General features: G+C 37.0%; 1 protein-coding gene across 2 annotated transcripts in view; it reads right to left on the bottom strand.

Annotated features, from left to right (window-relative positions):
- Positions 1–12,902, bottom strand: part of LOC121370662 (androglobin-like) — an 85,449-nt gene extending 72,547 nt beyond the window's left edge. The window contains exon 1 of one of the 2 annotated variants that reach the window (XM_041496050.1): positions 12,807–12,902. In XM_041496050.1, coding sequence (XP_041351984.1) covers positions 12,807–12,874 — 68 coding nt within the window. In that variant the 5' untranslated portion in view covers positions 12,875–12,902. Of the gene's footprint in view, positions 1–2,560; positions 2,698–12,806 lie in introns of those variants that run through there. The other variant, XM_041496049.1, reaches the window with a different exon arrangement.
- Positions 12,903–17,251: the final 4,349 nt, after the last annotated feature.

Raw genomic sequence — 17,251 nt, 5'->3', positions numbered from 1 at the left:
AATACTGATTGCCGCTATTTACATTATGTAGCTGATAAAAAGACCACTTTAATAATACCAGAAAACAAAAATGTGACGTGAACAGTAGCGTCCATGAAATCTTTTAATATATTATGACATGCACTTATATTTGCTATACCAATCGGAAAACAATGGTTTAATAGACATATTCGAATACATACAAATCTGATCAAAACTCCTTTGCTTATTTAAGTTATTATTAGTTAGAAACAGTCCACTTTTGTAAGGTAATAGATCACAATGTCTTATACGGCTAACTCATATATACTGTTCATATAGTTATGGACTTGACAGAATAATAAAAAGAAGGAAAAGAAATGATAATAGGTATGTAGGAATAGGCGTAGGTCTTGTTTACAAAAAAAGGTGGTTTTTTTACATCTATTTTTTTTTTTTTTTTTTTATCTTTAAAAAAAATCAAATAAAACTTTAATTTTTGTTTCTTTTAACACATTTGTCAGAAAGTCAGACCATGTGACTGAAACATGATTTGATGCGCAGTACTCGCTGGTCTACTTGAAAGTAAACAACTTGTTTCGCATTTAAGATGGGGTCTAAAATTATGTTTGTTTTAGATTATCTTTATTATGGCATCCCACATTTGGAATAAAATCCTTTGTAATGACAGATTTTGTCAGAGTTTGTATATTTTTTATCAACAACATTGGGACCTTTTTGATTAATAACGTAATGCTGACTTGACATAGATGTCACAGTCATTTATAACTGGTAGTGGCAGTTCAAATGACGTGTTACAAAATATTAAGGGAGATTGGTTGCATAATTGTTTCATTGAAAATGCCACGTGAATGTTAATCCCAACCAACACTATCAATTAACTAATTGTATGCCTACATTTAACGGGTTATTTAAATAATAATAATAATATGAGGGATCTAATTCAGTCGGTAGTGCACACCTGAAATGCTTGGGTCATAGTTCTAATTGAACCACATCCTCAGAACCAGTGATGTTTTCCCATCCCAACTATCCTAATCATGTTTGTTGTGCATGTATAATAATGAAATTCAAGACAAGTTGATTCCTACACATATTTAGTTGCACATTCATCAATCCATTTAACACTGAAAAGGTATCTATAGCTGTGTTCATCAAATTATTTTAATAGTACATATTGTAATTAAAAAATAAAATTGTTTGCATCAGTGTATGTCATAATTATATATGTCTATAGTATTGCTGAAATTTTTGAATAACTCCATTCCTGAAAGGGAAAAGAAGTCAGACTACACTAATGAACCAAACAACATAAAATTAGAAGAAAATATTATTGGTTTATTGGTTAATTTTTCCAACATATGTGTACATTTACATGTACTAATTACTTCATAAATTAATAATGCTTGGTATCAACAATGTGGATGTAAAACAAATTCATTCTAGTAAACAAAAGTGAAACACCCTCCGATAAACAGGAATGAGTGCGACGTTTAACTGCGTTCAGGCACATGCGTTTGCAAAAAGTATCGTAACACACATGTGCGGCTCGTCATGTTTCATTTTTAAGGCCACTACATGAAAAAATATATGTTTCTTAAATATGCACAGTTGACGAACACTTTGTTTAATAATTTTTTAAAAGGAAAAATTCAATTTGTCAAACGTTCTGGTCCGGTCCGCGCTTTACCAACACATTGCTAAAACTCGATGTCGATACTGATTGGCATTGCATTTATATACCAGTGAATAGTTTGTAAAATATAATTTTTTAAATGAATAGATTCATAATTAACACAATTTATACACTCAAAATTATTTACAATTATTATGAATGGAATATGAATACTATTCACTACAATAGAGGCAAAAAAATGTAGTATACCTTTTGCAGATCGAATGTAATAACTGAAAACAGGGGTCTTAAAAATCGTAAAAATTAAATGCTTTGGCCTTGTTGATCTGGCACGTGTGAGGTCATGTGACATGCACCGAATGTTAATTCATCTTTCTCCATTTTAAGTCAATTTCTACGAGTCATGTGGACCCGATATCGGTAATTTTAAGGAATAAACAAAAACGACTTAGTAAAATTAATGGTTTTAGAGGTTTGTAAAGTTTTGTATTTAGATACTTACTTTTCTGAACTTTATTGTTTATGAAAATGTTCCTGAACTGTGAAGAAAAACTTCATAAATGAACGACATGTCGATGACAACAAATCGGATGTTGATTGCGCGAACTGTTCACGAGTAAACAAAATGGACGGAATTTGAAGCATAACGCAGTTAGGGACGTTGACGATACACGAACTTCCTTCCATCCAAACCTGTACGGAATTATCAGACTCGACTCTATAATAAATAAACTTTGTAAATAGAGCTTTAACGCCTTGTAATGTAACCATAATGAGCGTCAAACAAGTGTTCAAAATCCATTAGACGTAGGCAGTTATGCCGTAGCCCACAACTGGAGCGCTAATACGTTATTGGATTTGACAGACTACATGGGGGCGGCCATATTGTATCCAAGGAACATAAATAAATGTTTAAAAATCGAGCACTTGTTGAAAGGTTCTTACTCTCTCGGTGTTCCTGAGTTTACACGATTAGAAGTTGAACCCTTTTTAGTGCCCTTAGAAGCCATGACATTAAACACTTATTCAAATTTCATTGATAACAACAGAAAATAATACGTCTAGCATTGATAGTCTTTCTCGTTGCCATGTCCGGTCACTAATGTCGCGGTACATGCGCAGCAGTCATCGGCTGGAAATACAAAAGTAAGAATTCGAAAACATACCGGTAACAGTTTTACACCTGCATTATGATGAACCTGAATTAAAACCAACAACGTCCTGCTTTAGTACAAATATGCAAGCACATTATATACAAATCCTAAGGTATTATTAACAAATGATCTAGATAAAAGTACCTTTGAAAGTCGAGTGTCTTTTTTTCTTTCTTTTGTTTTTTTATTTGTTATTTTAGCATAGGAACTGTTAAACAATTATTAATAAAAGCAAAATATAATGTTCATTTTACTCACCTCCCACCCACCCATACAAGGTTTTATAACAACAATACGATCACCACAACTCCTCTAATATCTCTCTCGCTTTCTCTCTCTCTCCCTCTCCCTCTCTCTCCCCCCTCTCTCTCTCTCTCTCTCTCTCTCTCTCTCCTCCCCTTCCTCCCCCTCTCTCTCTCTCTCTCTCTCTCTCTCTCTCTCCCCCTCTCTCTCTCTCCCCTCTCTCTCCCTTCCTCCTCTCTCTCTCTCTCTCTCTCTCTCTCTCTCTCTCTCTCTCTCCCCCCCCCCCCCCTCCCTCTCTCTCTCTCTCTCTCTCTCTCTCTCTCTCTCTCTCTCTCTCTCTCTCTCTCTCTCTCTCTCTCTCTCCCTCCCTCCCTCCCTCCCTCTCCCTCTCTCTGTCTCTACCTCTCTTCCCTGTTACCGTGACATATTTTGACTATCAAATAATGATATTAATGATATAGCCTACAGCACCCACCAACTCTATATATAAATACAGATACAACCTGACTTGTGCTTCGCCCCACTAGAGCCCGTGACACCCCCCCCCCCCCCCCCCCCCCCCACACACACACACACACTAAATAACATAATTATGTAGTTCCTACAGGCCTGTTATTGGTTTGGATCATTTGCATATTTTTCTTTCTTTTGTACCGTATTAAATAACAGAATAAAAAATAAAAAAACAAACAATAAACCCATAAATATAATATGTAGGCCTAATGGAACAAACTGGCAGTTATTAATTTACGAATAAATAAAATAAAAGATATTGGGCTATTTTGAAAATGTAATTCTTAACATACCTTCCTTCCCTCGTGTAATGTTTTGTAATAACACATCCTATGACACACTCTTCTCAGAACTTTACGTAGGCTAACTATTTAAACGGCCCATAATTAATTGTACATATGATTTATTAATATACTTTAAAATCACGTATGTGCCAACTACACGCTGGTCGCTTGGCAGTGGCGGATACAGAAAATTCATTTGGCGCGGGGGGGGGGGGGGGGGGGGGGGGACTTGACATGTGGCCGCCACATATGTTCCCGAAAGGATTCCTCGGATTCTCCAAAGAAAACAAATGAAAAAATAGCATAACAATATAACTGTTGCAAACTTTAGGTGGAGTGTCCCCATTAGATCCGCCACTGGTTGGTGTTTGACTCCACCAGTCTCTTGACCATACAGTTGTATGCAGGAGGAGGGCAAAAGTCGCAAAAGAGATCGATACCCCCCGTCCAAAATGCCAGAATGTGTCCTTTTTAATTTAAAAGTGCCTTTTATTTTTAGCTGACCCAGTATCATTGTCCCCCGATATATTTTTCATAACCCTTTAACATTGGATATTTCGCTTGGTCTCCCCCTGTTTTTTAAGAAATCGATTTTATATATTTAAAAGACTATGAAATGTTCAATGTTATACTTTATACTAACGGAAATATTTTTTAAATTTACATTTGAACCTTTTCTTATACATTAAAAAAAAATCTAGTCTGCCACTTTTACCATTGGTTTAAACATTTTTATACACTGTTTTTGATTTCATTCTTAGGAATTCTCAAATATATATTTTGCTGATCAGATTTATAAATATATTTGAAAATTATAACAACAAAAAAGTATCAAACTGAAATGAAATGTCAATCACGTTAAGAGTTCTTGTGAATGTACTGAGGCAAATTCAGGTACAACAAGGATGAAACCATTTCCCATTGCTTTCTGTGGTCATGAAAATCAGAAACTGACCAAACGCCGAATGCGCACATGTGCAACCTGCCCTGGTTTTAAGTCAAATCAGCCGTGAGAAGTGATGGTCTAGCTGTGACTGGACGAAAGTCCAAAAAGTTTTATTTGCCAGACAATCAAGATGAATTTTTAGCCATACATACTCCCCACCCCTCCCGTCCACACACACACACACACACACACACACTGAGGCATCATCAATGTGAGTGCAAAAGTTGACGTCCATATATTGACGGGCGGGCTGTAGCCCAGTGGTAAAGCGTTCGCTTGGTGCGCGGTCGGGCTATTTCTCGTTCCAGCCAGAGCTCCACAACTGGTGTAACAAAGGCCGTGGTATGTACTATCCTGTCTATGGGATGGTACATATAAAAGATACCTTGTTGCTAATCAAAAAGAGTAGCCCATGAAGTGGGGACAGTGGGTTTACTCTCTCTCAATATCTGTGTGGTCCTTAACCATATGTCCGACGCCATATAACCGTAAATAAAAACATCATTTCCTTCATTTCCTTTCCTCACATTGAAAAGTTACACGTCGATCTATATCTGGCCTTTCGCTACATTCATCGCATGTGAACTGTGAGAAACCACCGACACTAAAAGTGAATACGACTCCTGTTCCACAAGCCAATGCTTAATCAGTGCATCATTAAAATCGTGAAGCAGTGACGTAGCCTAGTGGTAAAGCACTCGCTTGGTGCGCGGTCTGTCTAGGATCGACTCCCGTCCGTGGGCGCATTGGGCTAGTTCTCGTTCCTGTCAGCGCACCAAGAAAGAATTGTTTTTATTTAACGACGCACTCAACACATTTTATTTACGGTTATATGGCGTCAGACATATGGTTAAGGACCACACAGATTTTGAGAGAAAACCCGCTGTCGCCACTTCATGGGCAGCAAGGGATCTTTTATTTGCGCTTCCCACAGGCAGGATAGCACAAACCATGGCCTTTGTTTAACCAGTTATGGATCACTGGTCGGTGCAAGTGGTTTACACCTACCCAATGAGCCTTGCGAAGTACTCACTCAGGGTTTGGAGTCGGTATCTGGATTAGAAATCCCATGCCTCGACTGGGATCGGAACCCAGTACCTACCAGCCTGTTGACCGATGGCCTAACCACGACGCCACCGAGGCCGGTCTCTGTCAGCGCACCACAACTGGTATATATTACCAAATGCTGTGGTACGTGCTATCATGTCTGTGGGATGGTGCATATAAAAGATCCCTTGCTACTAATGGAAAAATGTAATGGGTTTCCTCTCTGAGACCACATGTCACATTACCAAATGTCTGACATCCAATAGCCGACGATTAATAAATCTATGTTCTCTAGTGGTGTCGTTTAAAAGAAACTTTAACATTAAAATCGTCAACTACCTATATCATATATGTAACTCACAAGTCTCGTTATTTTAAAGACAAAATGCCAAAAATGTGCATTATTTGTAATATTTATAGATGATATTCATATTAATGAACAAAGGTATTTTCCCAAGCCGTTTGGAAACAAACAATGAAACTTCAGAAATATAGTTTTAAATTTTCTTCGTAAAGTACACGTCTTCTGTATTTTTAATGGGAATTCGGCAATCACGTTCCGATCGTCTGGAGTTTTACTGTTTTACTCCTATGAGCTCTGTCCTGTGCTAGTTTGAGTTACTAAACTTCTGGCAATGGCAGTCCTCTTTGTGGCAATGCAAAAAGGATGAATTCCCCATTCTATAGATGAAGCACCAGATAGAGATTCGTGAATTTTTTTTTACGTTATATGCTCATTGGTCTCGGCGTTGTGAAGAGAAACGGTCTTGATCACTGATGACGGTTTCGTCGTTCAGAATTACTAAAAGGTGTGTACCACCGAATAAAATCACATAAACAACAATGGTAACAAATGTGACTAAAACTGCTATATAACATATCACTGGCATAGCCAGGATTTTTTATTGCTGGGGAGGCAACCCACACCACATATGTATGTATGTATGTATGTAGGTATGATTTTATAAGATTTAATAGTTTAAAAAACGAAAAACGTGCCCCCCCCCCCACCCTCCCCGTTACGCCACTGCAACATATATATATATATATATATATATATATATATATATATATATATATATATATATATATATATATATATATATATATATATATATATATGCTAAACACGACCATACATAACCCTTAAAGTAAATGAGGAAAAAACCTGAGGTTAAGCTGCTCGTTTCAGACATAACGGAAAGCGTCTGACTACTCTAGTGCCGCTGTGACATTTTATGTTTAGTAGGATCCCGCACATTAGTAACTGGTACATGAACACTAGTTCAAATTAAATTACTGCAATTTACTGGCCAGATGAAACAACATTTTATGACGACAAACCCTAGCTGTCACTTGTATCACCAATGGCAGGACTGGAAGCGCTAATTTTGGAGTAAAGAGGCGAGTGTACCTGGAACTTCGATCCGCTAAGATACTATTTGGTGTACTGCTACCTAAAAGCATTATCTATATTGTAAATTAGATCTAAAGTCAATCGAAACAAATTAAAGTTCATGATCTATTCTAGTTACTTAAATATCAAAGATATAGGCTACTAGAAGCTGCAGCTTTACCGTGCAATGTTTGTTTAATGACATTCCAGCACAATGTATTAATCAGCGGTGAATATATAAATAAATACTAGTAACTTGTAATAAATTCCATAGTATGAAAAAATTACGTTCCCTGTGGGAAGGACTGTAGGTTTATCACGTCGCAAAGGACAGAAAGATATTATCATGTTTCGAACATTTGGCCTCATCACTGTTTCAAGAGGTATACGAATTGCTGATAAGACATTAACACCAAATGCCATTTACATATTTCCTTTATACAATTTCTTTTCAGCCGTTTAATATACCTGTTATCCCGAGCTTCAAATTCAAGCAGTTCGTCTTTGTGGTCAACTGGATATACAGATTGGCGCCGGTCAGCTGGAAATACGGATTGGCGCCGGTCAGCTGGAAAAATAGACTGGCGCCGCGTTTCCAATAGTGAGCGATGAGTTCCAGTAGCTCCTTGAGCAACGATCAGTTCTGGTTCCATGTCCGGGTGTGATGGGTAGATACGCATCGTGGTGTACACGTACTTCTCCTGGATATCGGCAAGACAAACCGATCCCCGTGGGGCCATTGGCAAAAAACCCTGTGGCATGTCTTTTATAGACTGTCGTTTGATAGTCAGACGTTTTCCACCAGAAAGCGGATGTAAGGTGGATGCCCGTCTGCTCATGTTGGCACTATTGGTTCTGTGGGTACCAGTGCAGTATACTCACATGTACATAATTTCCATCTTTGGATTTTTGTTTAGATCTTTTCGTCCAATTTCCGTTTTCAGCATTACACTTGTAAATTTAACTTCAGTTAATCCGTCTTTGAACAGTTCCACCTAAATAGGCCCTACTTCTTGTACTTTCGGAACTATAAAAAACAACGTGTAGTATCTCCGAAACCTTTTTTCTGCTTTACCTCCACCAGTGGACTGATACACGTCAAGGTGCTCTAAACACCTTCAAAAACCTGATTGAGATGTTGTTCTGTGTTGCCACGAAGCAGATCACGTCGGCATGGTCCGATGACTATTGTTATATTATGGGTTTAATTCTGTTGAAAGGACTGCAGGAAAGTTGATTGAGCGCTTTGAGACATAAAATAAACACGATGTATTAAAACACGATACTACATGTGTCTCACAGCAAGTGGCTCTTTTCAAGAACAAGATTTCCATACTAATAAAAATACACTTATTTGTAAAAATAAAACCTTTTTAAGTAACAAGATAGACTATTTTTAGATCACAAAACTCTGTTTCGATCCGAGGATCATTTGTACGCATGTTCTGTTCTCTGGGATCATTTATATGCAGTGTTTTGTGTCCCATTGGCTATTGTGGCTTACAACGATTTCGTGTTATTTCAAACCAGCGATAAACAAATCGAATATCATTTTAAATTCTGCGTTTGTAAATAACTCTCTGACGAAGGTATTTTATCATTAGATTACTTAGCACGTGAACATATAACATCATGCGGCATTAATCGCCTGCAGATTAAAACAAGACAAAAATAAAATACTGTTTTGGGGAACAAGTCTCAGCTATTTGGCCTATTCATAAGTTCTCCAAATGAGCTGTAAAACTCGAGACGGTACCGGGAGGCGAACCCAGCACCACCGAGGCCAGTCAACCAACACTTCATGACTGGTGTAGTATATGCTATGCTACGTGCGACATCCTATTTGTGGGTTAATGCAAATATAAGATTCCCTGCTGCGTATATACAATAAGAGTAACTTATGAGGTGGCAGCACATTTCCCTTTTCACTGCTAAACCCATTCATCTTTGGACAGTTGAGTTTGCTGTTTGCTGTCCGGGATAGTGATCCGACCTTAGTTGGAAATACAAAAACGAACAGTATCGCCATCTTGGCTTGTAAGGGTGAATGATGACCAAAAATAAGTTTCCACAGGTTACTGAATACCTGAAGAAGGAAATAAAAGGAATGTTTGCTTAAGCGCGCCCCAGCACACTGTTTTAATCAGTAACTGTATGATGACACTTTGTAAACTGTAATGGCTTGCATTGGTGAAAGTAAGGAGGTGAAATCCATCTCGTCATATCCCTTCCATTTTCCATAATCTAAATTTGTCTTGTTCGTACTTTTCCTCTATGATAAATGTCCTTCATGTCAATAGCTGGTTTTAATGAAAACATCTGTTAGTCTACATTTCAATATCAAAGTAAAACAAAAACCCACACGGTTACAAAAACATTTATTACCGGCCGAGGTAATTTGCTTGCCAGTGAAACAGGTCTATCAAAATTTTGTTCGACTTTGATCAATATTGCAGTCTGTTTCTTGCGTAGTTCAGATGGTTCTTTCATTACACCATGATTAGAGTGATGCACTAGATAGTGAAGTTAATCGAAAACCTACTGTGATCGCGGTAAACGAAATTGATTTTTCACCAGGTAAAAACGGTCTCTTGTTTCTCGATTACAAACGTTAAAAAGCGCTGTGTATTTGAACTATGGTGAAATTCATATGCCGGAACTTCAGCTGAACTTTTATTGTGTCCAGTGTTGTTTCGTTATTTGTACTCCAGTGAACGAGAAGATAATTATTAAATGAACCGTGACATAGGTAAATCTACAGCTTAGTCTGACAGGACAGATGTGCAATTGTTGTGACGTCCGTGACTTACATAATGTTTTATGTACACAGACACACAAACAAAAACAAAAGCTACAAAGTGCGTTTTATAATATTTAACGACACCACTAGAACACATTTATTTATTAATAATTGGCTATTGGATGTCAAACATTTGGTAATTTTAACATTAGTCTTAGAGAGGAAACCCGCTACATTTTCCCATTAGTAGCAAGGGATCTTTTATATACACCAACACAAATAAAGCAGATATAATGGATATTTAGGTTTGTTAAAAAATATCACTTAATATTTGGGACTGACAAAAATTCCGTGGTTTGGTGCAAAAAATATTTATTTATTTTATTTATCATGGGTGAACCAGTTTTGGTGAGTATAAGCATTCGGTTCTAAAGCATATAAATGTTTATAAACAGACAGTTGTTATTCAAATACCTTCTTATTAGTATTTTACGCTTCACATGAGCATTAAACTGGCCGCTAAGTAGCTACGTTTACCTCACGTGCGTCACACATTAGCATGCTTCAGCAGGAAATATTGTTAACAACGTAACCTGTTTCGGTGAGTGATACGTTTAGTGGTATAGCTTACAATAAAAACTTTCTAACACAAAATTGTTCAGTATTGTATCAAAACGTATATTGTTCAACAAAATATGCACTTATAATAATTTATGAAAAATATTTTTAGTATTTAAGGCAAATTACAAAATGGAGTCCTCGAAAACCAATGTTAACAGACACCATTTAGGAAAATGAATATAACAATTATAATGTCTTACAATCGTGTTATAAGTTAAGCGAATGAATGGGTAAAATTGTTTGGTTGCAGTCAAATTACAGTCTTTGTAAATCATAGAAAAAAGTATTAAGAAATGTGCCGTCTTTATGAGTGGGTAAAGTTCAATCTTGCTTCTTCTTCTTTTTTTTTGCTCGTTTTAACTTTATTTTAACAAACATTTCTGTGAATATGACAGACATCTGTTTACTTTCCCCATGCAAAAGTCAAATTCGTCAAAAATATTCAAATGTACGTACTGTTGCGCACAAACGACGCAACCACCGAAACAGGAACCTCACCGAAACGGCAATGGACGATACCACATAAATTCTACCTGTTCCTTAAATGGAATGGCCCACCTTTTTATTTTTGAAAATATTCATCCATATAATGACCTAAGATTACAATTTGCCTATACCTGTAAAAAGGTTTTAGCGTACACAAACATATAATTATTGATCAAGTGGAATATGCATAAAACATTACTTTACCAAACTTAACAGACATAAAATAGATAATGATGTTACCTTCATACCCAAGGATTAATGCATGGTAGGCTAGATAGCAAAATTAACCCACCTGGTTTCATTTGATTGACAATGGCCAGGTGTTAATAATAATAATACAGAGGTTCGAGGAGACGGTGGCCCGATGTTCGAGGCTAGTGGTTTTTGGATTATAAAAATAGGTTTTCCCACATTTTTTTTCTACCTTCAATGAACAGATTACATATGCATAACAAAATTCAGTGCGGACATGCTGATGTCAAATTCAGTTGTTTTTCCATTTTTTACCGTGTGCTTATGTGTTTGTATTTGCTTGCTTATATATTTTTATTTTATTTAAAAGTCAGGTATAATGCATATATTAAAATAAAACTGTATATATATATATATATATATTTATATATATACACACACACACACACATACACACACATATATACATATACATATACACGTACACTGTTAAAAAGGTGAAATATAATTTTTCGGGTTACATATAGGTCTACGGTGACTAAGCTGGACATTAAGATATGAATCTATATTATTATTACATAGCCACCCGTGAAAAACATGAAAAACACTGTCATCCCATTGCTTGACCACCAACATTATATCTCATTACAAAGTACTGAAAATGCTCTCTCTCTCTCTCTCTCTCTCTCTCTCTCTCTCTCTCTCTCTCTCTCTCTCTCTCTCACACACACACACACACACTCAGGTATGTTGGCGCACGTACGATGGGATATAAATTTTAAAAATAAAACAACACTATATGCATATATAAACCTGGAAATAAACTCGTTTACAGAGTAGCCCGTAGCCATAAGAATTCTATACCTTGTGTGCTCGTATGTATTTGTGTAGGTTTTGAGGATGCAAACCCCTCTCTGCCCAAGCATGACTTGAACCCCTTATAAACTTCGCTCGCCACGGTCTAGACCCCCCCCCCCCCCCACACACACACACACGCTCTCTATATCTCTCTCTCTCTCTCTCTATTTATCTCTCTCCTCTCTCTCTCTCTCTCTCTCTCTCTCTCTCTCTCTCTCTCTCTCTCTCTCTCTCTCTCTCTGTGTGTGTGTGTGTGTGTGTTAAAATCCTTGCACACGTGCCTGGGTAACTTTCTTTTCTTTATCAAAGATCTATAATAATTACACCAAGAATATAATTATTTTGAGAAGTCAACAAAGTGTTCTCTACAATGAGGCAATTACAGGTAATTAAGTTGTTGTACAGGAGGAAATCATAAAAAAAGAGATGAAAAAAGACACAAATTGCCGATGCTATTAAAATGACAGGAACTATTTTATTAGTCACGATACAATACTGAATAATAGGTCCTATCGGCGCACCATAGTTGATGGGGGTGAAGGCATGTGAAGACATTTTTTCGCCACCTCCACAAAATTTAAAAAAAATGTACATTTACCCTCCTGACCTCCGTTGAAAGGCAAATCAGTATATAAATGCCCCCTCCCCACGCCGCCATCCCATCAGTTACTGGCATCTACTGATGTCTATATAATGTATTAACACACTTACATGGTGCCGAGATCAAACTTGAAGTGCTTGTCGCGGGGCGAGCTACATATGGACCCCCGCTGTTTCATGTAGATCTCGTGGACCTGCCCTAGCGAAACTCGCCTGCCCCCACCCACGTGCACGTTGCCGTGGCCACCGATCACCGTGTGGTCTCCGTCTTCCGGCTCTCTCTTGGGATGACGTTTCATATCGCAGGTCAGCAGATACTTGTGTTGGAGGACTGATAACTAACTCCAGGTTTTATTCCCAGTCAGTAATTCAGTCAGAATGTTTCAGTGGGGGTTTTCCATTGTAGCATTTTATAAACACGGATGCTACACATTCGAATATCTGAATACATTTTGAATTATCTTACATTGCGGATTCTCTTATTTGTATCCTGAACAGGAGTTAAGCTCACTGGTCTTGACTCCACCTGAGGCACGAGGCTTCTTGGATCGATTCCTTTTAGTAGACCTTTTGGATTTGCTCCAAAACTGGCATAATGAATATAAAACAAACATACCCTGGGCCTACTGCTTGTTGACAGAAACGACTACTTGCTGCGTTGGCGGTCGTAGGTTTCTTCTCTCACACACGTTCGTTTGTCACAGAACTTATTGTCATCTGTAGGACATCTAATATCCACTGACTGAAGTATATGGCGAGGCTTCATTAAACAGATGCATATTAGTCAATCTGTAGTAAAAATGTTTATCGAGAAGCACACACGTCAAGGACAATGTATATTCAGTCCCTTGCGAAAAAATCTTGTTAACGTTTTGTGTCCATGTACTAAACGTGGATCATAAAGACAAACGTGAAAGCAATAGTGTTTGTCTCTCACAGAGGAGATTATATTTTGGTGCTGCGAGAGACATATGGGCAGCTTCTTTGTGAGGGTATAATTGCTGACAGAAATTCGTTAATACTTCACAAAAAATAAGCTGTTTTGTAACAAAGTAGCCTGTCATTGTCAGAACCAAGTCAAGGAGGAACAAAATCAAAGCAAACTCATTTATACTGCTTTAAAATGACATGGAGCTTTTGTTATTAATATTTTTTTTAAAAGAACAAAGAAATAAAGAAATAAATGAAAACTAAGGAACTAATAAACCTAAACAATACACAAAAAAGAGAGATTAAGATGTATAAAATAATAAAACTAGCAAACTTTCAAATGTAAAAATTCTCTCTAAAAAATAAGTTGAATGGTTTCATTTTAGAATAATCATAATTTCTATTTTAAAGTAATTAAAATGTGTGGTTTTTTAGTAATCGTAATTTTCATTTTAGAGTAATAATTATTTACCACTTAAATTAACGGGCTCGAAAGAACACTGTTTGAAATGGTGGGCGGGGGGGGGGGGGGGGGGGATAGGCACAAACTACAAAAAGTACAAAGTACCGAAGACATGATCAAGTACCGGGAGAGTATTATCTTTCGATGGTCCCCACAAATGTGATTTCCTAACATCTCTGATTGGGTTTTCATTCCGTCCCAACCAGTGGCCTATGGCCCGTATATCAAAGGCCATGGTATGTTCCGTCCTATCTGTGGGAAGGTGCATATGAAAGATCCTTTGCTGCTAAGGAAAAATGTAGCGGGTTTCCTCTACGACTTCGTGTCAAAAACTACCAAATGTTTGACATTTAGTGGCTGATGATTAATAAATGAATGTGCTCTAGTGGTATCGTTAAACAAAACAATCTTTAACTTTAGAGAACAAAGTAGCAATGTTTATGATAGTTTTCAGCCCCCCCCCCCCCCCCCCCCCCCCCCCCGTCTTCGGTTCTTAATTTCCTGATAACAAAAATCAGATTATAGTAATTATAAATTAATTAAAATGAAAGTAATCATAATTTCATCTTAGAGTAATGATAATTACCTCCTTAAAGTAACAAAATTCTCAAAAAAGCCGGTTATGAGACGGTACGAGATGTGTGGTACCAACGCCCCTGCATGACAATGACATAGCATGACAACAAACAATAAACGCCATTTTGGTTTAATAATTATGTACAAAGTCTGCTAGGGTTTCACTAAACGGAAGCAAGGCTAATTGCGATCAGAAATGGACATGGAACGAAACCACATCCGAGTTAATTATCATATAAACAGTTGACTGGTTGCTGTGGCAACAACAGGTGTTCCTCGAGCAGCCAGGACGAAAGCGAACGTAATTGTCCTCATTTATAACGTCGTAATCGCCATCATCGCGGCTTATTGTCAATAGTTTTGTTTTCCCAGGGCATTTCATTCCAGATTGGTCGGACGCGCCTAATGTTCCAATAATATTGTTCACACTGATAAATGTTTAGTGTCATAGTGACACTTTCCACTGCTGTGTACTCTGAACTCAGGCTGTATCTAATATGGAATCGATTCAACTCTAAAGTCGGGTCGCATATTGTGTGTGACCACAACGGATGAAACGAGTTGTTGCCTTTTCACTTGAAGGCTGTCCTGAGTTGGCTGCCACTGTAATTACTTAAAATGTGTTCACCCTTTTAACGATTAAAATTAATTATATGTTACATTTTCTTGTTCAGAATAGCAGTGTCATACCAGACAGTCACACCAAGGTACTATTTTGAGCTTCTGTAGACAGAAGTAAGAACATACCAGATAAACAAAAATGATCATTAATTGTAAGAAAGAAACTGTGTAAGTCTAAACCATATGCATAGACACCGAACAATGTTTTGGATACCAATAATTATGTACGTCACCTTTAAGCTGTATGAGTTTATATAAACACTGTCGAGGCAAAATTAGATTTTAAAATGTACATATACATACTATGAAAATAAAACTGCTACAGAAAGAAAGAAATGTTTTATTTAACGACGCACTCAGCACATTTTATTTACGGTTATATGGCGTCAGACATATGGTTAAGGACCACGCAGATTTTGAGAGGAAACCCGCTGTCGCCACTACACTCTTTCCGGTTAGCAGCAAGGGATCTTTTATTTGCGCTTCCCACAGGCAGGATAGCACAAACCATGGCCTTTGTTGAACCAGTTATGGATCACTGGTCGGTGCAAGTGGTTTACACCTACCCATTGAGCCTTGCGGAGCACTCACTCAGGGTTTGGAGTCGGTATCTGGATTAAAAATCCCATGCCTCGACTGGGATCCGAACCCAGTACCTACCAGCCTGTAGACCGATGGCCTAACCACGACGCCACCGAGGCCGGTAACTGCTACAGATTCACAATTTGTTTTTATATTTATTAACAATAACAAAACAAGACGAAACATAAATCACGGGCGAAACTAGTCCGGTACAGGCCACATTAGTATTACTAATAGTAAATTGGTTCACTGTTCACAAGATTTGTGGTAGCCTATCAAACTACTGCTAAAACGGTTCTATAAACACTCAAAAGTAAAGCTAAGGTACGTTAATGTTGTTCAGTATTTTTCAACAAATTACATAATATACCATTTGACTACGAAAATGCATGATTTCAAATATGGTGTCGCCATGAAAAGTATGACTGACAGCAGGATACCTTTTGTTGTCTAGTGATACCATACCTAATAAAGAGTGACAAAACACACTTGTGATGTTATATTTAGAAGTTATCTATATGTTTTGAGAGAGAGAGAGAGAGAGAGAGAGAGAGAGAGAGAGAGAGAGAGAGAGAGAGAGAGAGAGAGATAGTGTGTGTGTGTGTGTGTGTGTGTGTACTATGGTTATAGCCTTTTGGCCGAACGTTAGTGTTATTCCTGTTGTATGACTATATGTTATGAATCTAAATACATACATACATGCATACATGCATACATACATACATTAAAATATATGAGAAAATGTTTTAATAAACAATACAGAGGCCACTGTTTATGGAGTTATGAGATACTAAAAAAACCTAAGTTCATTAGTAAAACATACAGGCATATCATATGTAATAATACAAATTCTAAGAGTAAGTAAATGGCATACTAATCATATCGCAACTATAAATTTATAACAATAACAGGTTTTGGCGCATAAACAGACATACGATAATTGCTAAACTAAACTACATCAAAATAACAACGTTTGTTTTGTCAACAGCACATTAATCATCGCTTATCGTTTACATCTAGTAAAGGAATAACCTACAGAATATTTAAGGAAAAATTGGAATTAGAATCATACTTTAATATCCTAGATAAATCGATGTATACCACATTTTTTCGATTTCGAAATTTTAATCACTTTTTACCAATTGAAAAGGGAAGATGGACAAATATTTTATATGAAAATAGAATCTGCAAATATTGTAATACATGTACTAATGTTGGAGATGAACTCCATTATTTATTTATATGTACAAAACTTACAGACGAAAGACGCAAATATCTTAATACATACTATTTGAATAGACTAAATACATATAAACTCTAGAAACGTTAATTGTAATTTACAATTTGTAAACGTATCGGTGTTCTTTAAAAAAAAATTAAATTT

This window comes from Gigantopelta aegis, chromosome 4 (assembly GCF_016097555.1).
Source record: "Gigantopelta aegis isolate Gae_Host chromosome 4, Gae_host_genome, whole genome shotgun sequence".
In the NCBI taxonomy this organism is placed as follows: domain Eukaryota; kingdom Metazoa; phylum Mollusca; class Gastropoda; order Neomphalida; family Peltospiridae; genus Gigantopelta; species Gigantopelta aegis.
This window is presented reverse-complemented; position numbering and strand designations above follow the sequence as displayed.